Source organism: Patiria miniata, unplaced genomic scaffold (assembly GCF_015706575.1).
Source record: "Patiria miniata isolate m_02_andy unplaced genomic scaffold, ASM1570657v1 HiC_scaffold_13, whole genome shotgun sequence".
Classification (NCBI taxonomy): Eukaryota; Metazoa; Echinodermata; class Asteroidea; order Valvatida; family Asterinidae; genus Patiria; species Patiria miniata.
The window spans coordinates 11,794,849-11,817,828 of record NW_024037051.1 but is presented as its reverse complement, the minus strand read 5'-3'; the positions used below and the strand labels follow the sequence as shown (position 1 = coordinate 11,817,828).

The 22,980-nt window shown below is 41.7% G+C and overlaps 2 protein-coding genes across 2 annotated transcripts; both read left to right on the top strand.

The window, feature by feature from the left end:
• Positions 1-48: 48 nt before the first annotated feature.
• Positions 49-14,449, top strand: LOC119721290 (acyl carrier protein, mitochondrial-like). Its single transcript, XM_038191294.1, has 5 exons — positions 49-248; positions 5,979-6,110; positions 7,753-7,840; positions 10,801-10,901; positions 12,389-14,449. Exons 1-4 carry the CDS (start codon positions 75-77, stop codon positions 10,890-10,892), a joined length of 486 nt encoding a protein of 161 aa, XP_038047222.1. The 5' UTR covers positions 49-74; the 3' UTR covers positions 10,893-10,901; positions 12,389-14,449.
• A 2,023-nt stretch (positions 14,450-16,472) lies between these two features.
• On the top strand, positions 16,473-22,903 carry LOC119721289. The gene is made up of 2 exons (XM_038191293.1): positions 16,473-17,999; positions 20,865-22,903. The coding sequence occupies exons 1-2, from the start codon at positions 17,489-17,491 to the stop codon at positions 21,923-21,925; spliced, it is 1,572 nt and encodes a 523-aa protein (XP_038047221.1). The 5' UTR covers positions 16,473-17,488; the 3' UTR covers positions 21,926-22,903.
• The last annotated feature ends 77 nt before the right edge of the window (positions 22,904-22,980 follow it).

The window sequence follows — 22,980 nt, the reverse complement described above, 5'->3', positions numbered from 1 at the left end:
GTCCATAAAAATGTTCGGAAACCAGCCAAGTTATTTCCAATGCATGACGGGATATCTAACTTTTACAAATCAAAATGGCTGCCATCGGTCGTGTGTCTGCTTTGGCGAACCTGCGAAGTTTTGCTCAATTGCATAATTTCAGGAGTACAGTTTGCAGAGTGGCGGCATCGTCAGTTTTGAAGAACGGATGCTGTTCAGCACAAATAGTCCGGAGTAGACATTTCTCATGTTTTAAAGGTGTTTCAGAGGTACGTACGCAGGTACTAGTTTTAGCCTAGACGATTTATTCCCCGGCGCGGCGCGCGCCGTAGCATCGGGCATGTCATGTGCATGCATCCAGCCGGCGTACCGTCGTGACCGTGCGCGCGCGCGTTATGTACGGTTTAATTTCAGTCAGATCATGGAGCTATCCTTTTTATAGCTCCATGGTCAGATCGATGATGTAGGCCGAGGGTTACTCTGTCAATTGTCATGTCTGTCTAGGCTACAGTATATAAAGTGAACACGGATGAACGTAAAGCTCCATTCATTGGGATTGGGATAACAAGCTCATCAGGAATTCACATGTAACGCTGGAGACATACAAATGTAACCACGGCGTGAGAACGTGGTCGTAAGAGACCCTAAAAAAAGGGCCTTCCCAAAATGGTCCATTTTCACCTCATAATCCCACCCTGGCATGCCCAGATTCCATGGCCATACATTAGCCCGACTGCGTCTGGCCGTACAGTACTATCGCAAGCTCTGTAGTACGGCCAGACGCCCGATGCTTCCACAGAGACTGAATTTTGTTGGCCGCCGATGTAGCGATTTTGCTACATCTTTCGATCGCGATTATCTTTTCATCCAGGACACAAATTTCCAAAGTTAAGGTTCGTAGTCGTAGAGCAACTCATACCTTTTCGAAAAAACGTTCTTTGGTCTCAATATTTTCATCCATCTGGCCACAAGACGAATTTCAGTCATCAAGATTCCACAAATATCGTCCCCCATGCGATCCCCCATGCGATTTCAAAATGGCGGCCGCGCTGTAATGTATGCAATATGCAGGCGCGCCCGCGCAAACTCATGAATATGCATAAACAGTCTGTGACGTATGACCTCGTGTTTTTGGACGTGCGTGCGTGCGGCCCCGCACGCCCAAAAACACGAAGTCTACGTCACAGACTGTTTATGCATATTCATGAGTTTGCGCGGGCGCGCCTGCATATTGCATACATTACAGCGCGGCCGCCATTTTGAAATCGCATGGGGGATCGCATAGGGGACGATATTTGTGGAATCTGATGACTGAAATTTGTCTTGTGGCCAGATGGATGAAAATATTGAGACCAAAGAACGTTTTTTCGAAAAGGTATGAGTTGCTCTACGACTACGAACCTTAACTTTGGGAATTTGTGTCCTGGATGAAAAGATAATCGCGATCGAAAGATGTAGCAAAATCGCTACATCGGCGGCCAACAAAATTCAGTCTCTGTGGAAGCATCGGGCGTCTGGCCGTACTACAGAGCTTGCGATAGTACTGTACGGCCAGACGCAGTCGGGCTAGGCCATACATGTATCGTGGGAGGACCTGTTTTCGCGGTGCCCTATTTCCGCGTCCTCACCTTCTGCGTTACGCGGCGCGCTGTAAACAACTCCCCGTGACGAAATAAACTTTTCTAGTTGCTGACGATCTCCTCTCCTCTCCGCTGACCCAAAAATGTGGAAAGTAAAGGCTCTACCGGTAAGTTGTACTTGTAAATATCAAAATTTGGGTTATTTAGGCCTAATTCGCAAGGTACAAAACATGTTTATATTGCTAGAGCCATAAATAATTATTGCATAATCATTGAAAGTTTCAGCTTACAAAGTTTCGAAAAAAAATTTGTAATGATCAAAATCACGTGACTGGTTTGAGTGCCGAGCATGCTGGGAAAAAAGTATGGAGGCCTATAAAAGACATGTGGCTTATATCATTTTTCTCACTGTCTAGAAAAATCGGTATTTTCCTCAAAATGAAGGAATGAATTAACATACAGCAAAGGCTTATTTTGTATAAGACGGTTATTAATGTGCATGTGAGATATTAAAAATATACATTTGTTCATGAAAAGAGCGTGTGTTGTGCTTTCTTTAATAAGACTATACATTATCAGAGTAAAATGAATGATATAGGCCTACTTAAATAAATACTTAAATAATTACTCCAAACTCAACAATAATGCACAACAAAGGTTGATTTATATCTGATAAAAAGAAGATTATTAATAAAATATTATATTATATTAAAATATTATATTAACTAGTTTTATGAGCAACTGATTATGTGACACCAATAGCAAAATCTATATAAATGTTCTTATCCTATAGAACATGTGCACAAGCCCTCTGTTGCAATCCAGAACAACTTCTTACAGAAACTACTCACCAACAGCTTTGTCAAAAGCATTTTGTCTCGTGATTGATGAGAATGGGTCAGTTGGGGGTGCTGCGAGGAGGTACGGGGTCCCTGAGTCCACATTACGGGATCGTGTTCTGGGGAAGGTTGACCCCGAAGCAACAAGATCGGGACCAGCTCCTGTGTTCAGCCTCGAAGAGGAGAACAACTTGGTGGACCACCTGAAGAAGATGGCGCTACTGGGTTATGGATATAGCAGGGCCGAAGTTATCGATACAGCCACAATATATGCTGTCAGTCTCAACAAAAGGGACGAAGATCATCCACTCAGCCTCAAATGCTTTCGCAACTTTATGACCAGATGGCCTGAGCTGAGTGTCAAGAAGCCACGCAGCCTGGATCTGTACAGAGCGAAGGCAACCTCTGAAGAAGTAGTGATGGCATACTTCGCCAAGCTCGATGAGATGCTGACAAAATACAAATTGAAGGATGCACCTGAACACATCTTCAATGTTGACGAAAAGGGTCTGAAACAAAACCATTCCCCACCTTTCATCGTTGGATCGTCCTCCTCATCCACCCCACTTGCTGTGACAAGCGGCAGAGGGATGACCGTTACCATCATCGGTGCTGGGAATGCTCTGGGTCAGCAAGTACCTCCATACTTTGTATTCCCAGGACAACGTATGAGGCAGGAGCTACTCAATGGCTGCTTACCTGGAACAGATGGGACCGTCAGCGAAAGTGGTTGGTCGAATACTGCTGTCTTCATGACATACCTTTCAACACACTTCTTGAAATATGTCACTGCGAGCCGAACGGAAGATGAGCCAATACTCCTTCTCTATGATGGTCATCGATCTCACATCAACCTACCACTGATTGACTGGGCAAGAGATCAACACATCTTGCTCTTTGTCTTGCCTGCACATACAAGTCACGTCCTACAGCCACTTGATCTAGCATGCTTTGGGCCATTTGAGAAGATATATAATTCCCTCTGCCACCGACAAATGCGAGCCAACTCAACGACAGGGATTGATAGATATTCAGTCTGTGAGATTGCATGCAATGCATATACAAAGGCCCTCTCTCCAGAGAACTTAAGGAGCTCTTTCAAGAAAGGAGGGATTTACCCTTTGAATAGTGGTGTCGTTGATCGTGCCATGTACGCTCCGGCTAGAGCTCTAAACAAGTGCACCTCTAACCCAGCAACAAAAGAAGGGGATTTCCCCCAAGTATCGGAGGTTGGCCCGCAAGAGGAGAAATTATCGTCATAAAAAAGAAAACAAATAAAGACCCCAGCTGGAAACCTTTTTAATATTTCAAAAGTGGGGATATGTGTAGGGGTCCATTGGGGATAACTGCTTTCATTTCCAACTTTTTAGTAAAAATAGGTAACTTCCCATTTCAGCAATCGTTTTTTTTTCCCGGCAAATCCCCCCCCCCCCCAAAGGCAAGATCACTGAATGTACGTTAAGTCGATCATATTCCAGGCAGGAAACTCGAAACGATACATTTCAATTGCCCATTTATAAATTACATTTACAAGTTTGCCGATTGAAGTTTTGTGTTGCCCAAACGAATGTTTCGGGAGACACCAGTCCTAACATTTCCTGTGACCGTTGTGTTCGTACATGTATGTTAAAGTTTATTTAATGTTTTTTTAATTACTCTCGTTACCTAAGTAGGCCTATTCGTCTGAATTTACATGAAAAATTGACCTAATTAAGTACCAAAGATGATGTAGGATATATTTCATGTCAAAGGTCGAAGGTCAAATGAGGTCAGCTATGATTTACAGAGGTTTAGGTTTAATAAGAAATAGGCTACAATTAAAAATAAAACACGACCACTCAAGAAAACCTGAAAGTAGAAAAGCAAAGAAAAATATGTAAAATGTCATTTATTTATTTTTCATTTGAAATTTATAGCTTTAATACCATATGATATATTTTCGAAGTATAGAAGGTTGATTTTTGGAAAATATAAGATAGCTACCGACAATGGAGCCTGATGGAGACACGCCGAGTCATGACATACATTTATTCCACGTATGACTTTACCGGGACACCGTACCCCCCGCAACCCACGGAAATAGGTCACGCTCGACGCGTGGAGGCGCTTCGCGAGGACGTCGGAGATCGTTCCGTTGTGTGAAAACTGCGAAGGTCGTCCAGTTTTTATTGTTGTTTGCATATTGCCCATGAACTAAGGAAGGTAAATAGGACATCCATTGGTATCTTGCACTTGTTAATTTTTTTCAAAACAAAGAAAAAGCCCTATACCCGCGAAAACTGGTCTCTCGAGGATACATTTTTTGTACCTCCACTTTTCAGCAGTCATTCATGATGCTAATGATCAACTTGAAACAGAACCAAAAAAACTAAAATGTGAAAATTTTTGACAATTTCGGCGTCTAGTTCCAATGGCTGTCATCCATCTTGTTTAGTTAATTATGCAAATAAAATGTATCATGTGATGATTACCGAAAAAAATGTGCGGGATGTATGTGGGTACCACACCGCTTTCAAGCGCCGCTAGTGGGTTCAATTTTCGTCTGGTGCGTTGTCTTGCTTTCCACGAGTGCTTTTCACGACAAGGCACCAGACGAAAATTGAACCCACTGGCGATGGTCCAAGCTGGGACTGAACAATCTAGTATTTTTTTTCATAATATTCATCTTGGTTTACAATAAAGCCGTTTTCTCTTCACCGACGTAATTTGAAATTATGGAGTATAATTATGCCGTAAATAACAGAAGGACTGCTGGAGTGACAAGGAGAATTAATTTTTTTGTGATTTTCACATTCACACTTTGCTTTTAGTTTATTTATGCTTTTGAAGCACACTCACCTTGTTACTAGCAATAAAAACAAATTGGCATTTCCTCAGATATCTACCTTTCATGTCATTTCCAGAGCAAATTTTGAGGCTTGTTTGCACAGGATTTAGTGTAACTATTAAAATTCCAACATGGTAGTGCTAACGCCCAATGCATGCTGGTAGTGTGACCGGGTGCATACCTATGTTCCCCAACACCAAAATACCACCAGACTGGGACTTGGGCAAAGAAAAAGGTCCTCATTATTTCACCACCAAAGTTTGAAGAGATTGAAGGAGACTTTTCTTCAATATTTGGCAGCGGCTTGCACATGAGAGGAAAGTCAAGTGATTTCAAAATGAAGCTGAAGACTAAACTTGAACATGTCCATCTATATGGTCCAACTGTTTGACAAGATTGACTTCTTCGTTCATTGTTGTTAGTCTGGTGCGTGACTGTGGAGAAATGTGTAGAAATTGTGACCTACATGTAGTACCCGACATTCTAGATATTTCTTTTGGCACAGTCAGCTGACAGTTGATTGATGCAGTACTGAAGAGTTGCTGGACTGGTTGTTTCAGATGTCAGTCTATTTTCTTGTATTGCATGTTTTCAGTACCTCAAGTTTTGGGACTCTCATACACAGTATTGAGAGTCCCAAATTTTGGACAAATCCATAACCATTTGAAACACATGTTACGTCTGCTGTAATGAGAGCCATTTTCTCCCCCTTCAAAAATAATGTGTGCATTATTTATACCCTTCTGTCTGCAGATCCAAGTATTTAGGCCAAGCGCAATCCAAGGTGTCCGCCATTATGCCGAGCTACCCGACCTAACGTTTTCACAGATTGAGGAGCGAGTCTTGGGAGTGCTGAAGCTTTTTGACAAAGTCAGTCCAGACAAGGTGCGTAGCTTACAGAATGTAGAGACCCATCCATTAAACCTAACCCCCTAGGCCCTTTTTGCTAAGAACCATCCTCAATCCTCCAAAATTTTGCCACAGCACCTAAATCTTTCAAAATCAGCAGACAATCCTGCCTCAAAATGCATTCATCGCCAATCCTTCAAAATCCTCCTCATCCTAAAATTTTGCAATCGTGTTTAAATGAAGGATAACCAATGCCTAAATCCTTCCAAATCATCAGACAGTCCTGCCTCAAAATGCATTCATCCTCAATCCTCCAAAATCGTCCTCATCTTCAAACACCATTCATCCTCAATCCTCCAAAATCCTCCTATGCTTCAATCACCATTCATCCTCAATCCTCCAAAATCCTCCTATGCTTCAATCACCATTCATCCTCAAATCCTCATGTGATTCAATCACCATTCATCCTCAATCCTTTAGAATCCTCCAAAACCGCCAGGAGGATTTTGGAGGAGTGAGGATGGTTAGGACGCCCTGCCCACTGGGCACATGAGCAAAAACAAGTGCCGAAGTGCGTCTCACCAGACCAGTGCCACAATACACTGTATATAATGTACATGTATTCCAGATGGGGTGCGTCATATGTAATTGCACACGTGACATGTGAAACATAGTGCACGCATGTTAAATATTAATCACAGAGGTATGTCAAAACATAATCATTGTAGTAACTAAACACTTATACATGTAATGATAACATTTATTTCCACAAATGTACCATTAGGGAGACACGTTATCGTAATTTCTTCGACAATAGGGAGACACTGGTCATTAGGGAGACATTTTCATGTCTCCCTAATTCCACAGCCCCCCTTTAGAGGCAAAGTTTTACTGTCGCAATCAGGTTTATATATTTGTTGCTCGTGGTCTAATTAGTAAAAATACCGATATTTGTGGAAAAAGGACAAGGGAATATTGGGTTAGGGCACATTTAAGTTTGGAAAATTTTGTGCACAAGTCTATGGGAATGTCTCCCAAATGACCCATTCTCGGTAATAATTTTAATAACATTATTATGTAACGCCTTGAGCGCCAATAGATCCCTCTCATAGGACGTCATCTCTGTAGGGAAATCGCAACTGTGTATCCAATGCCATCAGGAGCGTTTACGTGCAGTTAAAAATATTCTAAACATGCGTGCGCGTTGATAGAAATTTGGTTGAAATACGGTGCGGGCGATGCGCATCACGAAAATTTGACGGCCAAAATGCCGATGCATGTGGCAAGCTGTAGGAAGTGACGTCACTTGAAAGAGACCTGTACTGGGGATCTGTGCGCTTTATAAATATAAAATGCGCATTATTATTATAATTGAATGTCCAACTGTGAACGTTTTTGTGGTCATCTTAGGGCGTTTGCGAAATCTCGGCTTCATCATCACCTTGGGCTCCAGGTTACCAGCTTCATAATTTAAGTCCCTAACTTGACAGAATCTGTTACTATATTGGTCCATTCTCTTTGGCAATGCTCTGTGAATGCTCATATGAACATGACAGGATTCTAATGAAATTAGGGTTAGAGATGAAGTTGGAAGCCAAACCAAAATCGGCATTTCGTAAAAGGCGATGTTTCCCTTTCATTTCAGAAATGATGTTTTTATTTTTCCCTGTTTTTACAGCTCTCCGTGGAATGTCATTTCCTCAACGATCTGGGTCTAGACAGTCTAGATGTTGTTGAAATCATCATGGCGGTCGAGGATGAATTCGGTGAGAAATAACAGCTTTTGACTATATTTGAAGAAAGCATGTACATGTACATGTACTGCAGCTGTGCAGGTGTCAGTCGTAATTACAAACATGGCATAATTGATGGGAGCACAGGATTCATGATCATGAGGTTGTGGGTTTGAGCCCCGCCGTAGCCATGCCTGTTGTGCCCTTGAGTAAGGCGCTTTACCTCAATTACTCCTCTCAACCCAGGTGTTAAGTGGGTACCGGCATTATTCAATGCTGGGAAGGTAACAGACTCGCTGTGGAGGAGGTGTGGTGATCCCCTCACAGCCGCATATGAGTTTGGCCCGATCGCTAACGAAAGAGAGATGGGCACTCCGTTCCTGTTAACACAGGTTCATCCTCAGTTCTTTTTTTTTTTATACTTACATGTAACCACATTTTGTTTGCACACATAATTTGAACAAACCTGTAGCATCTACAGGTACATGGGAAAGAATGTTGCAACCTGACTTCCTTCAAAATCTTTTTTGCCAAAGTGGATAAATTTGGAGGATTGAGGTTACATGACAAAAGTGCGTTACTGATTTCGTAGGATGCACTTCATCAAGATCTTGGGCCAGACCTTGTGTTGTTTTTGCTCAGCCATGCATAAATGTAGGCCTGGATTATGCTTGAAATCCCCCGTACTGCACTAGGATGTCGCTGGCCAAGCCTCAACTTATTGACAGTCACTGCCGCAGGATTTTGTTGGATTCAGGAAGTGGTCACCCCTCCACGGACCATATTCAAGAAATAATGGAGGAATTTGCAGGATTGAGGCTATATGCTATTTTTCCATGAGGCTAATTTGAGGATTTTGCAGGATTGAGGCTACATCTTAGCAAAAAGGCCTTCATGAGAACGTAAAGTCATCTCTTAAAAATAGAACTACGTTTCCATGCATGCGCAAATGCTGTCCAATAAAAAGCTTTACCGTAATTTTCGGGATATAAGCTGCGGCTTATACGTTGAATTTGCCCATGAAAATGTTTACTGCGGATTATACACAGGGCGGCTTATACGCCGAGCCTTGAAGAATAAAAATGATATTCAAATGTATATATTTAATGTACTGGTATAAGAAAAGATCTGTTGCTGAAATGAATAAATCAATTAAGAAAGTCATTAACAAACCGAAAGCACGTCCCATGAAAAGGTACCAAGCGGTAAAAAGTACGGCTAGTGAAAGCTGTCTCGATCTCTTCGACATCGACAACCTAACCGGCCGTACGTGATATCGATAGTGCAGTGCTGCATGCATGCTGCATGCATTCCCCATGGACCACACCATTTGTGATAATAAAGGGGTGTACTTTCTTGGGAACAATAATTACCAATATTTCCACTGTTTACAAAAAGAAAAAACGGGCCAGCAATTCCCGTTTTATATTTCTCACCATCAATTTTCCTATTTGTTTGTAAGAGTATCGACTGTAAATGATTTGCTATAACTTTTGTGGCCCTTTTTATAGCTCTGTAATGTAAATGGAACTGGTTCAGAGCATTTTGTCTAGAAGTTGGATGCCTTACAAAATTGAAACCGCTGCGGTCGGTGCGGCTTATACGCCGGTGCGGCTTATACGCCGACTTCAAATCTTAATTTGCAGATTTTGCGTGCTGCGGCTTATATTCCGAAAATTACGGTACATGCAATATTATAGGTTTTACAGCTATTTTAACACTTCTATCACTCGAATTCCCTATATCATTACTTTAATTTCGTCCCCAATCATCGCCAAGCTCACCATCTCAATTTGAATTTCCAAAAAACACCACTAGATTTCATTTAAGGTGCAGTATAATTCAAGTTGTTAGCATTCCGATTCGTCCAAAATCTTTGAATTTCGTCTCGTGAATCAATCGGCGTTGAATTGACAAAGCAAATTCGTTTTTTGTCATTCGTTTTCAAGTTGTTGTCATAACATTTCGTTTCTTGTGACGTAAAGTGCATACGATAAGAAAAAGCGCCCAATCTTTAGACTTATTTGAAGAATTGTGCGCATTAAAACAATGATAATTTCAACATCCATTACCCTATATGTATAAATAAAAGTTGTTAGCTGTATAAGGTATGCATTTTTATTTTGTGTTTCACAATTAACATTAGAGTCAAGAATTGACATTTCAAATGACATGGACACTAAGCGTCTTCTTAATGTTGCTCTTTGATAGACATATACCGCATTTCTGTTGTTTTATTCATATACATGTACATATATCAAAGGGCAACATTAAGAAGGTCACGGTCTGATGTCAATGCATAATTTCCATATGCTAAACAAAGAGCATATTGTGAAAGTCCCATTTCTGATTTTATTGTTAACTGTCAAAGAAAACTCAAAACTTACAGCTAACTTCTTTCATTTATAAGGAACTATTTGCTTAACATTAAAACTGTAATTAACGTGCACAATTCTTTAAAAAAGTCCAAAGATTGGGCACATTTTTAATCGTTAAGTTTTAAGTAACCAGAAACGAAATGTAATGATAACAACATGAAAATGAATGACAAAAAACGAATTTGCTTTGTCAATTCAACGCCGATTGCTTCACGAGACGAATTTCAGAGATTTCGGACGAATCGGTATGCTAAAAATTTGAATTATACTGAACCTTAAATGAAATCTAGTGGTGACTTTTTGAAATTCAATTTGAGATGTGAGCTGGGCGATGATCAGGGACGAAATTAAAGTAATGATATAGGGAATTTGTGTGATAAAAGTGTTAAAATAGCTGGGAAAACCTATACTACCGTTCTTGTGTCTATACTTAATGAGAGCAGGACCAGTGTAGGTACAAAATGTTACAGCTTTTATAAGTTAGAGTTACCATACAATTACAACCTGTAACATTGTCCTTGTGTTGTGACAGAACGTGGATTAGTGAATACAGAGGGGAAAACTGTTATGAGTTTAAACTTACCCAACTCATTGTCTCGTTTTCCACGTTGACAGCCCTGGAGATTCCAGACAACCATGCAGAGAAGTTGTTCACGCCCAAAGACCTGGTAGAATATATAGCAGACAAGACGGAAACGTTTGAATAACCCTCATAGGTAAGATGCACAGTATCACAAGGTTACGTGATAATCAGGTAGCAGCTAGTAGGCTGCATCCTAATCATGGTTTACTTTGTATCGGTTAACAGGGCTTGAAAAAATTAGTCAGAAATCAGATATTCCGCTCTCAAAATTGTGAACATTCGGTGCTTTCAAAAGCTGTTTTTGAAACTCCGGATTTGTCGGGAGCTCCAGCTCCATTGCCCGAAGCCTGAAACTGGAAACAATGCCAATGTGTGAAAAAAAAACAGCCAAAGCTAGTGAAAAATTTGACACTCTTATGGACTTGTGCAAAAGTACCTTCTCAATGGTCGCAAAGGGTACACCACTGGAATAGACGTTTGAACTCATAAGCCTGATGGTGAGGCGCAACAGGTTTGAATAAAATCAGTCTTGCGCAAGATGCACTTAGTGGTGCGGTTTCAGCGCGCACAGGTTATCAGACTGTGCAGCGATTCACCAGAGCGGGCGCCCAAAACACACTCACCAACAGTCCGCAAAGAACGTCTTGGGAACTTTGTGTTTCTGCTCGGGAAATTCCTAGCAGAAACTGTACATACTGCAGCTTGCAAGCAAGCCTGTAAACGTCATTGGATTAAAAAAAAAAATGTTGACCGTGTGGACGAAGCAGTCGATTTGGCAGCAAAGAAACCTGGCCTGGGAAGGCTTATCATCAGTGCTCTTCATCAATTTGGATGTGGCCATAATTCGACCAAACCTTACAGTCAGCCGGTACGGTTTAGTACATAGTGCCTCTGTTTGTACGTGTACGGTGCTTCCCCTGACTAATTGTTTTCGGAACAGCTCTTTTGTTTCCACCAATGCACATACGCTGTGCATTTTGAATATTACAAACGTAAGTCATGCCCTGTTGCAATGCAAAATTCCCAAGATGTTCTTTGTGTGTGGTTCGTGAATAGGAACGTGCATGCTACTGCCCGGTACAAAGGCTGTACTGTCTATCGTGAATTATCCCGCTAAGAACCTCTTGCTCCAAGACTAGCTACATGTTTCCATGGTTCAAGGCGCAAGAAAATGGTGTTAACATTGACGTAGTGATCAGTTCGGGCGATTCACAATGCAGTGCGCCACCAAGAGTTTGCCATGGAGAGTCAACTTTTCTAGTTTACGGTCGACAAAATATGGCCCATTTGAATGAGTGTCAGTAGACAACTTGAGCTAATTTGTTATAGATTGGGGCAAAGCGTTCTGCCGCCTTACCAAAAATCACCATATTGATACAAAGAAAAGAAAAGGGCAAACATATACTCGAATCATACGCTTACGAAACTACTGACCGGAAAAACGAACAATTTCAAATGTCCCGCGCTTCAAATTTGTCGACCATCTCCCACAATGCACTGGGTAAAAAGGAACTCTCCGTGGCAAACTATTGGTGGCGCTCTGCATTGTGAATCGCCCGAATTGATCTGTACAAAAGATTGAATCGGTGTTTCCCCCCCCCCCCATCCCCTTATTTGCAGATTTTCAAGAATTAAAAAAAAGTTGCATTGCTGTTGTGTGGGAGAACCCGGGTAGAGAAGAAGCAAGGAACATAGAGATTGACAGGAAGAAATGACGGCCTAGCCACGCCCACCATGATCCCTCCTCTTCTTTCGAATAACAAACATTTATCAGAAATGATGTTAACAGTTGCACTATTGACACCGGACCAATAGACCTTATGCGTTACAGGTGTCTCTGAGGCAATCCTTTGGTATTTCAATTAAGTAACAATGAGTACACAAAAGGTGTACTCTTGCCTATCCACGCAATACAAAACCATGGCCCTCTAACTCCGCCCTAATGCATAAGGTCTATGGCATCGGGCTGCCCAACAAATTTGATAAACATTGAAATGCACTGCAGTCTATTTTGCAGTGGCTAGTGTCTGTGTTGTGGTTGAGTCCATCACAAGGCCATCACCAAATCAGGGCCCAATTTCACGGCTCTGCTTACCACAGAATTCCGCGCTTACGATCACCATTATGTGCTAACCGCGCTAGCAGAAAAAAATCCGCGCTTACCCTGTAAGCACGGAATCCTCAGTTACTGTATGTACGCATGCGCAGAAGCCGAAATTCCTCGCTAATCCGTAAACATACACTTACAGTAAGCACATCATTTTCTGCTACGGTAAGCAGGGATTTTTCGCTAAGAGTAACGGTAGGCAGAGCCAAGAAATTGAACCTCGGTCACCAAGCCACATGGAGCAAACAATAACTAGAGCAGTACCTTTGTCACCGTTTATTTGAACAGCTTGCAACTTGACTTGAAACTGGATTATTTGTGATGGACTCGTGAGGACTTACTCAAATACTACTTGAACGATCTGCCATTATCTACTACAGTGTAGCTCTTTGAAAATGGCCCCGTTTCAGGAAGTGTGAGCCCAGGCAAAGACTATTGTCATTTGTCACAGAGACATGATACATGTACTTGTAAACCGATCCAAAGTTCATTACTTTCCTTCCTAGATTTGTACCGGTTATTTTTAGCTACACATTGATACACGGATGTACATGTACATGGTTTATGAAGTTTTGACATTTGTAAATCATGTTTGAGTTGGTTTTGTTGTCAAACAATCTAATCTGTGTATTGAGAAACATCACATCACATCCTTGTTTTGATTAAGGATAAGAACTGTGGTTAGGTTACCGTCTCAACTTTAAAACCCAAAATGTGCTGTTTGGTCGTAAAGCCTGTATGTTTTTTTTCCGAACTGCATTTAAAATGTAACATTTTGTAGGATTGTTAAACCTTAACTCCATATGGTTTGTGAAAAGACACGAGGGTTTATCTAAGGGTTTATCTACAGTAATAGGCCTGAGACCTCATGGCATCAGGCTTTGTCTCAGTTGTGCGTTTTAAAAAGTAATGTCACATGGTCCATTGATAGACTTCAAAACAGGTTAACAAAACTGTAACATGTGGCTAATTTTTGTTCATAGATGCTGGCTGACCGTTTTCAAAAGATCACAGTTTTGGAGTACCCTTTCGAACACAAGTTTTCTAACTTCCGGGAAGAAATGTAAATAAGTTTGTAATCATGTTTGATTTTATCCCAAAACTGTTTATGTAACCGTTTATCTGTTTTGCAAATTAAGAATAGGGGAAACTGTTAAACCAAAATTTGAATTGAGAAGAAAAATAGGAGAGGCAATTTGAGTGTCTTTGCTTGTACTTGAAGTAATACAGATCGTATTAGAATCGTTTATGGGTTTTCCAAAAACAAAAACAATTGGTTCCATCAGGTGCCAATTTGGGCACAATATTGCTTAGAATTGATTTTGGCTTAGCAGAACCCCTCACATAGCACTTGAACTTGTCACCTGTTCCGGCTTCGGTAATTACTGTTTCTAACCAATTTTCAGCTTTTTTGGAGCTTAACGAAATTGGTTGCTGTAATCATCAACATATCTTAGAATACCAATAACATCATTTCCCCGTCCTTCCTTAAAATGATTCCCAATATGTGTTTAACATACCGTAGACACGTTTTACGTTTTTCAATTAAAGATAAAAGAGTTATGAACAGTTTTCATTCTGTCTGCTTGTTTTGTTTTGTCAAGGCTACCTCCGTGACAAACAAAGAGAAACATTTAGGGAAATTTTTTATTATTTCGCGGAAGTTTCGACAGTTTCGACCGTAACAGTAAAGCAACAATGATCATTGTGTAGGGTGTTGTAGGTAGGGCTGGATCTCAATTATATTAAACGCTCCACCGAAAGCGAAGATAATGTGCTTTTCGTGCATTTTGATTGTTTCTAATAGTAACACCACTCGGAATCCAAAGAAGTATGTTTTGAAACCCAACCTGAAGTTTCCGCTCGGTGGGCATTACACGTTTCGAGTAAACAGTGAAAACCATGCACTACCTTTTAATCTAACCCAATTTCGTCAATAGCAGTCTTTGTGGGTTTTTTTTATCAGTCATCAATCGACCGATATCGTTGGAAATCACCCACGTTTATTGATTTCTTCGAAATGACAGCAAGCAAGACGGATAAAATGGGGTTTTAGTACAGGTACATTGTACGAACCCTATATTTTTCATAAGAATTCGGTACCGGTGTAGGTAATTTTTGAGATGAATGCAAATTGATGCTAGGTGCCTTTTAATAAGAAAAGACTCCGATAAAGCAATGGCAGAAGTAGCGATTTGAAGGACTTCCTACGTGTAAAAAGTTTTATATCTTGTGTTTGTTGAAAATAGGTGATGCGATCAAGCTAAATGGGTCGTTTGTCGACCCTGGTCAATGTTTTTTTTTATAACAGATTTGACAAGAGCACAATCTCAGCATTACTGCTGTGAAAAACCGCATGCTGTAACCATCTTTAGTTCACAAATTAAAGACGTCTGAACACTAAGAGATGTGACGAAGTGAGGTGATGAAGTGGCCCTATTTTGGTTTTAATCTCCAAATAAAAATTCCCGAGAAAAGACTCATTTAACTTGATCGCATTCTTTAGTTTGTACTAGGAGATACGGCCATGGGGCTTACGTTTCATAGCTGCCAATGGGCCCGCTGTTTGGCATTTTTGGACGGGGCATTCCGTAAAAAGTATACATTCAATCCAAATTCTGAGGTTTGTGACATCAAGGGGGCACAGGCCTCAAGGCGGGGAAGGGGGCGCCACCTCTCGCAATACACCGCAAATCCGGGAGGCCACACTTTTTTAAGATCTGGCCATGGCAGGAGCTTCTACGAAGCTTGGTAGTCGGTCGGGCTATCCCCGGAAAATTGATCAAAATGGACCAAAATATGACCCCATAAGCTTCCAACAAAATGTAACTACCAACTTTTAATTAAAAAAAAAAAGCAACCAAAATAAATAAAATACTGAGCAAAATTGTTTGTAACAATTGGGAAAGACGTTTGTTAATTGAGAAAAAAAAGTTTGTAAATGGTGGCCTAATATTTGCAGTGAAGTCACTATAAATCTATCTAAAATATGGAGTTCCATGAACCCGTCGGCGTCACATTTGGGCGTCGCATTTTTCAGCTCGGGCGGGGATTTGGATGGATTTCATGCAAGACTTTCGTGCAAGACGGCCAGAGCTTATTGTACACTCGCACTTGTTTTCATCTTGAGCAGATTTGTCAACCGCAATGCTTGCTACGGCCAAACGGTGTCTCTTCGAAGTACCGTGGTCAAGTGGTTGAAATATTGTGTGTCAGAATATTATTATACATCTATGAACGAAAAAGTACTCAGTCCGTGACCTCCATTTTGTTATCAGTACTAAGGCCCAAAAAAAAGTCTCCGGTTTCTGGTATGCGCGCGCGTCGCCGTAGCCATGCGCGTCGGCAAAATGAAAACGTTTTTTTTTTTCAATAAAAGATGATGTCTCAAAACCGCCAAACTCACTGGTTTGACTGGAATCCTGCTGCTGCACAGTTTTAACGTGTTTTTAGATGGGGTTATGATCGAAAATAAGCTTTATGTGGCCTCTCTGGACTCCCATTATATTTGCACTAAGTTTAGTCGGGCACCATTTGCAGTCATCAGCCGACATTTGAAGCAAAAAAAACAGGTAAAAAAAAAAAAGAAGCCGCGTCGCCGCACCACTTTTTGGGCAAGCTCCATACCAGAAACCGGAGACTTTTTTTTTGGCCTAATGGATGAGGAAATGGAATATTTATTGTTTTAACTTTTGTTCCCCTTTTAAAGATGTTTTTCTTTCGATAGCAAAAAGAAGTACGGTATTAATATTATTGTTTAAATTTATGATTCACTGTATGCAGTATTTATTTTGTGATCAGCGAACCCGGAAGTCTCGAGTAAGATGAGGCCCTAGTTAATTGTTTTGGAAGTCGTTGTCATTATACGATGAAGTGTTTATTTTTCAGCTTCAAGTTCCTCTTTTCACAGGGAAGTCAAAACAATGGTTTAACTTGCCCGGTCCAGTCCTTATCGCTGGGATGGTTCCCGGCGTGCGTGCGACTAAAGAATAGCAGACGCGGGCATCAGTGATGAATGAGGAACAGCGAAAAGCTAATAATGACACATTTTGAGCAGAACTTCCGATCGCTTTATATAAATAATTCTATTCCACTTGCATTTCCGGTTTAATAAAGGAATCATCTTCCTAGACTGGTGCCCCGTTGATTCTTGCCTTTTCATTGTTGACCCAAAGCTCACGAACTTGGAAAACACGACCAGGAAACTCCGTGGGACGCGTTGCCAAATACATAGTTTTAATGATGATTCGATTGAAAGGGCGAATTGTGGTCAGTGGTTTATTTGGGTAGGTTTAAACAAGCAGCAATCATTTGTGCCTTCATTTCATCCGTGGAGTGTGAGTGGGCCAACAACTCACCAGTCACCTTTGTTATAAGCAGAATTTGTGATCGCTTTGACAGCAATAGTTTCGTATATACATACAAATTGTACTAAACATCTGACAGCAAACCACTGCTGGCACAGGCCTATATACAAGCTGGCAACCTTTCACCACATTCGTGAAGATTGCAACTTTCACTAGGAGATCAAACTGCTCTGGCTCTTAAAGGTTCCAGTTTCGTTTTCACTCATCCAAGTAGCTCGATCTTACTGCGCGTCATTCATCGGCAGCATGTCGACGGCTTCACGCGGCAACCAGCGTCTCCTCGACTCGGAGTCCGCGTACCCTTGGTATAGCGGGACAGCCGACCACGAACTGTTGGAGAGAAGCGACTCGGGGCCGGCCGCCCGAGATGACCGCAAACTCGCTGCCAAACCATCCCGCTGGCCGTGGTTCATCTGGCTTCTGCTGAAGCTGATCGGCTTGTACAACCACCGGCCCGCGGTGGCCAGGCGGAGGCAGTGCCTCCAGTGCCGGCTCACCGCTGCCGAGATGCGGTGCGTGATCAGAGGGGAAGGGGTGCCGGAGTACCTGTATCCGGGGGCCTGTCCCTCGGAAGACGAGGAGGGTCCGGAGGGTGGAGAGCCCCGCGCGATCAACGCCCAACCCACGGTCCGTGAAGAAGCGGGCAACGGTGAAGAGGAGACGGGTTTCCTGGTTCGTGATGACCCATGTCTGGTGTGCCGAAGCGAATGGTGGGACGCCTATGGACGATACCGGCCTTACACCGAAGAAGACATTGGTAGGTTGACAGTTATGTTTTTTTTACCAACCTTTAGCAGGCTGAATGGCTTCTTGGATCTGTACTTCACATACAAAACAAACACTTTCAAATAAGAAGCAAGAATTATTAATAAGAGGAGTCCACATTTATCGATGTTGAATCTGTAGGCCCTATACGTTTTTCGCCACAGAGAAAGGGTGCCGCACATGACCTTTGTTTCCAACATTGGTAGACAAACTCAAGAAGGTACATTGCCTCTGTAGTTTCGCACCCCATTATTTCCATTAAAGAAAATGAAGTCAGCATTTAAAGAGCTTCATCAAAAATAGGCATAAAATATAGGCCTTTCCCTTAAAAAAGGATTGTTCTGATATTTTCAATCTAATTAAATCTAATCTAATCTAACTTAACTTAACTTGATCTAATCTAATCTAACTTATAATGTCAGGAGAATTCACTTGAATTGACAGAACTTCGTTCCAGTTTATTTTAAAAAAAACGCGTCGTACATATTTGAAGTTAAGTTGGATGACATGAAGACAATTTAGGATGAGAGAATGAGGAAGCGCGTCGAAAATATTGTTAATGATATGCATCACCCAACAAATGAGTTCTTCCACATGATGCCTTCAGGAAGAAGGATGAGATTAATAGGCGCAAAAAAACCCCAACCGTTTCAGAAATAGTTTTATACCGTCGGCCGTGCGGGATTTTAACATTGGTAATGTTTAATTTATAAATTGTGAATGCATAAACCAACCGTTTCACAAATAGTTTTATACCATCAGCTATGTGGGTTTTTGACATTTGGAACTTTTCATTGATAAAATGTGTATGTAGATTGTTATTGTTTTTATATTGTTGTACTATTTTTTGTGGTAATTGTTTAATTGTATATACATGGTATTTTAAATTGACATCAAGTTTTCTTTTATGCGAGTTCAACATTACAAATTTTTGTGATTGTTTTTTAATCATTGGCTGAATAATTCAATCTAAATCTTCCTCTTAATAAATACTGCAAGCTACTCATTTTAAATTTGCTATAGCTTTTTAAATGTATCTTCTTTTTGCCTTGAATGTGTCAACATTCGCATCTAAAATTTTGATCTTTTTAAACGTAAGCTGCCGTCTAACCACATTTGGTCTCAGCGCATAGGATCGTTCTTGCGGAAATGCATCCACTTTCCCCAGTTTTTTCCCACTCGACATATTATAATAGTCTTATTAATCGTCGTGCACATTCATCCTGATTTGAACCTTGACACGAATTGAAAACCACTTTTGTTTGACTAACACTGTACAAGGAAATGCATCGCAATCACCCTTTGTGTTTAGTAGGCAGTTCTCAACCGCATGTTTACTTTTTATAGACAACATAATATGCCCTACAACGAACACTGAAACAATAAAATTGTAACTACTCTTCCTTGTTGCGATATTGAAGTGACTACACATCTCATGTCAGTGTCTTTTGATCAAAAACTGAAGCACACTGAGTATCAAATGTTTCCCTTGTGAACTGAAACTAAACGCAATACATGTATATGAAAATAAAACTTTCCGGATTCTGAGCGCGTGTTTCCCCTAAATCAATTTAAGACCATCTCGGTTTGCGTATCTGGGTGAACACCGAGATCATAAAAAGCAACAATGGAGTACTGTAAGATGATCACCGGTCCTTAGCTTTCGATTCCCTCAGATAGAAACTGTTTATTTTTAAAAGATAGGAGTCGAACGAAGAACAGAGGGCGTGTTCTGAGCAGTGTTGTCGAGTCATCAACGTCGAGTCCGAGTCACGAGTCACAAGCCTCGAGTCCGAGTCCCGAGTCACAAGCCTCGAGTCCGATTCCCGAGTCACAAGCCTCGAGTCCGAGTCCGAGTCACGAGTCACAAGCCTCGAGTCCGATTCCGATTCCCGAGTCACAATCCTCGAGTTCGAGTCCGAGTCCCGAGTCACAAGCCTCGAGTCCGAGCCCCGAGTCACAAGCCTCGAGTTCGAGTCCCAGCCCCGAGTCACAAGCCTCGAGTCCGAGTCCGAGTCTCGAGTCACAAGCCTCGAGTCCGAGTTGGAGTCACGAGTCACTTGTTCTTAGTTGTTCACCCAACTAATTAAATTGTTTTTAAAATTATTTTTTAATCATCCATTCTGTCTTTTAAATAAATCCCAGTGTATATAGTTTACCTTGTGTGTGTACATGTTGTTTAGACCCAACATGTGTTTTCCTTTTAATTCCCGTCCCTAAAAAAAACCCTCCTCCATCCCTTCCCTCCATGTTTTATCATCCAAACATTATTCCTCAATGATCCTTTCCCATCCCTATACATTATGGTGTTTTTTTTTCGTTTGATGAAAATACGTGACTTGAGTAACGAGTCACCATGGTCGAGTCCGAGTCACCATGGTCGAGTCCGAGTCACGAAGAATGTGACTCGAGTCCGAGTCCTGGACTCGAGTCGAACAACACTGGTTCTGAGAGTGTGCCGTGACCTGCTGTGTTAACACGTTTTTTAATAATAGTGCTCAAAGCATTGGAATGTTTTACATTAACTTATATACTTCCTTCAGCTATTTACTGCACTCTTTAAATAACAAAAGCGAATGAAACCGAACAAAGAAAACTTGGTTTAACCGTAATTGTTGGAATTAAAACAAGAAATGAGACAGAAAAAAACCCAAAAAGAGGTTCGGCTATAGACGAAGGGTGAGAAATGACGAAGCAAGGGAGACGAGATGGAATGCGGCCGAGACATGTTTAGACGATCCAAGACGAGATATGAATAGGCGACAGGACATGAAAGGACATGAAGCATTACGCTCGTTATATTGTATTTTACGATGCCTATGAAATTGAGATTTTTCATTTCGTTTGTCCAATTCAGGCGTCACAAGATGGAACCACCGTGGTAGCGCCGCCCTCTCTGTGATTTGGCTCATCCTCGTGATCGTCCCCAACATGGTCGCCTTCCTGCCCTACCTCGTAAATTACTGGGGCAACGACGACCGGAAAGTTGACCTAGTCATCTACTCCGGCTTCATGCTCTTTGTCGTCCATGTCCCAGTCCTTTGTCTTGCCGCCAATGTCACCAACATGCTCCGTGATTGGCAGAGGCAGTGTCGGAGTTACGCCTGGACCAACGCCCTCGGCATCCAGTACATCATTAAGCGGCTTCAGCACCTGGATCTGAGGGAACGAGGTCTGCCTTACAAGGCCTTCCTGCTGGTCTGCTTGGTCTGGCCGCTCTTCAACAGCTTATGGAGGGTTGTGGTATACTACGTTCCCTTTGAGTACATACATAGTCCGATCATCAACATCTCCCTGGTGTCTTGCACCGTCGGTATGCAGATCTGGGGCGCCTTCTGTTACCTCGTGGTCCTGATGCGGCTCTCCTTCCAGAGGCAGTTTGAGATGGAGTTGGCGTTCCTCCGGAAGCACAGAGGCATCTTGGGCCGATGCCGTCGGCGACTGACGCTCTTCATGGAAGATTTTGGCAGCTTGGGCAGCCTGTCTACCATCTGGATCATGTTCAGCATTGCCGTAGCCACGTGGTCCATTGCAACCCAGGTCTATTACGACTACGCCACCTACGACAGCAGGCACAACCAGACAACGCAGCCTTTCCAAACCAATAAGGAGCTAGACCTTCTCATCTGGTCCGAGATCAGCATGTTCCTGCTTCTGCCGCTGGTGGCCGTGGGCGGGCTGGATCTGAACGGGCTCTGGGTCCGATTCCGGCGCCACGTCGGTGAGATGCGTCTCGGAGGCCGGGAAGGGAACTGCGACGCGTTCTGTGATCAGATCCTAGCCTACTGCAACGAGCATCCGCCGGTACGGAACATCGAGACCATCACGCTGCTGGTGTCGGCACTCGGTCTCTGCCTGGCTATCGAGTTCAAGGAGAGAGACGATTTTGACATCTTACATACGAATCACCACACTTAAGACTACTCAATACACCCATGCATGGCAGGCTAATTATTCTTCGTAGTCTATGTTAGGAAAATCGGGAAGTAGACTGAAGTTAATCATCTTAGGTTATACCTCTCTGAGATCTTCTGTTTTACAAGGTTGAAATGTGAAATCCCAGAAGATCCCAATACATATTTGAGTTGAAGTGGAATTGTCACACATCTGAAATAAAAAGACAGACTCAAACCTTGACACGAGTAACTTTAATATACAATGTTGGAACTAAATGCATTGAAGGAATGAATTTTGCAAGTCTGGCGTAGATTAAGTGAATAACTATATTTCCATCTGGATTGTTGGCAAAACATGAGTTAGAGATTATTTTTTTTCCAATCCAAAAACGTGAAGATGTTACTCACGATTTTTTAGTAATTATGTTTCACTCCTAAACTAGGAGCTTCGCCAGACTGGCAACCATGTCCAATGCTCGACTGCCTTTTATGCCCTTTCTTGGTCGTCATGGTTGCCAGTCTGACGAAGCTCCTAGTTTAGGAGTGATACGTAACTGCTAAAAAATCGTGAGTAACATGTTTACGTTTTGGGATTGGAAAAAAAACGAATCTCCTAACTCAACTTTATTTCCATTTTTAAAGCATATGACAAACTTTGATGTATGAGAATCAGCACGACCGCTGATCTGGCTTGGAGCATTTTCAAGTTGGGTCTCGGGTTTCTAAATTGTATAGGTTGTATATATTAAGTAAGATACTTTTTGAACAAATACCCAAGACCAAGTATTTTTTTGTTATGTTTTAAAAGGACATGTGAATATTACTATAGTTAATGTACGTATGAAATGATTCTAAGTCGTTTGACAATATACCATCATCATATTGCGGCCATCTTGATTTTTCCCCATTTAAACCAAAACGAGACTGGAATGAAAAATAGTCTGGTTCCTTTTTGCACAAAAAGCATTATCATTCAGTACTGTTATTGGAAACAGGGAACATGACTGAAATGGTGGCAGCATGATAAAGGTATATTAAAATGAACTTCAAAAATCAAAACACACATGTGTGTAATAT

What these genes read in the sequence shown, in the direction of transcription:
- LOC119721290 (XM_038191294.1), top strand. Translation starts at nt 75, where the DNA reads ATGGCTGCCATCGGTCGTGTGTCTGCTTTGGCGAACCTGCGAAGTTTT. An exon ending in GTTTTAAAGGTGTTTCAGAG is followed by an intron (nt 249 to 5,978) that starts GTACGTACGCAG and finishes TTCTGTCTGCAG; the next exon opens with ATCCAAGTATTTAGGCCAAG. An exon ending in GGCGGTCGAGGATGAATTCG is followed by an intron (nt 7,841 to 10,800) that starts GTGAGAAATAAC and finishes CCACGTTGACAG; the next exon opens with CCCTGGAGATTCCAGACAAC.
- LOC119721289 (XM_038191293.1), top strand. Translation starts at nt 17,489, where the DNA reads ATGTCGACGGCTTCACGCGGCAACCAGCGTCTCCTCGACTCGGAGTCC. An exon ending in TTACACCGAAGAAGACATTG is followed by an intron (nt 18,000 to 20,864) that starts GTAGGTTGACAG and finishes TGTCCAATTCAG; the next exon opens with GCGTCACAAGATGGAACCAC.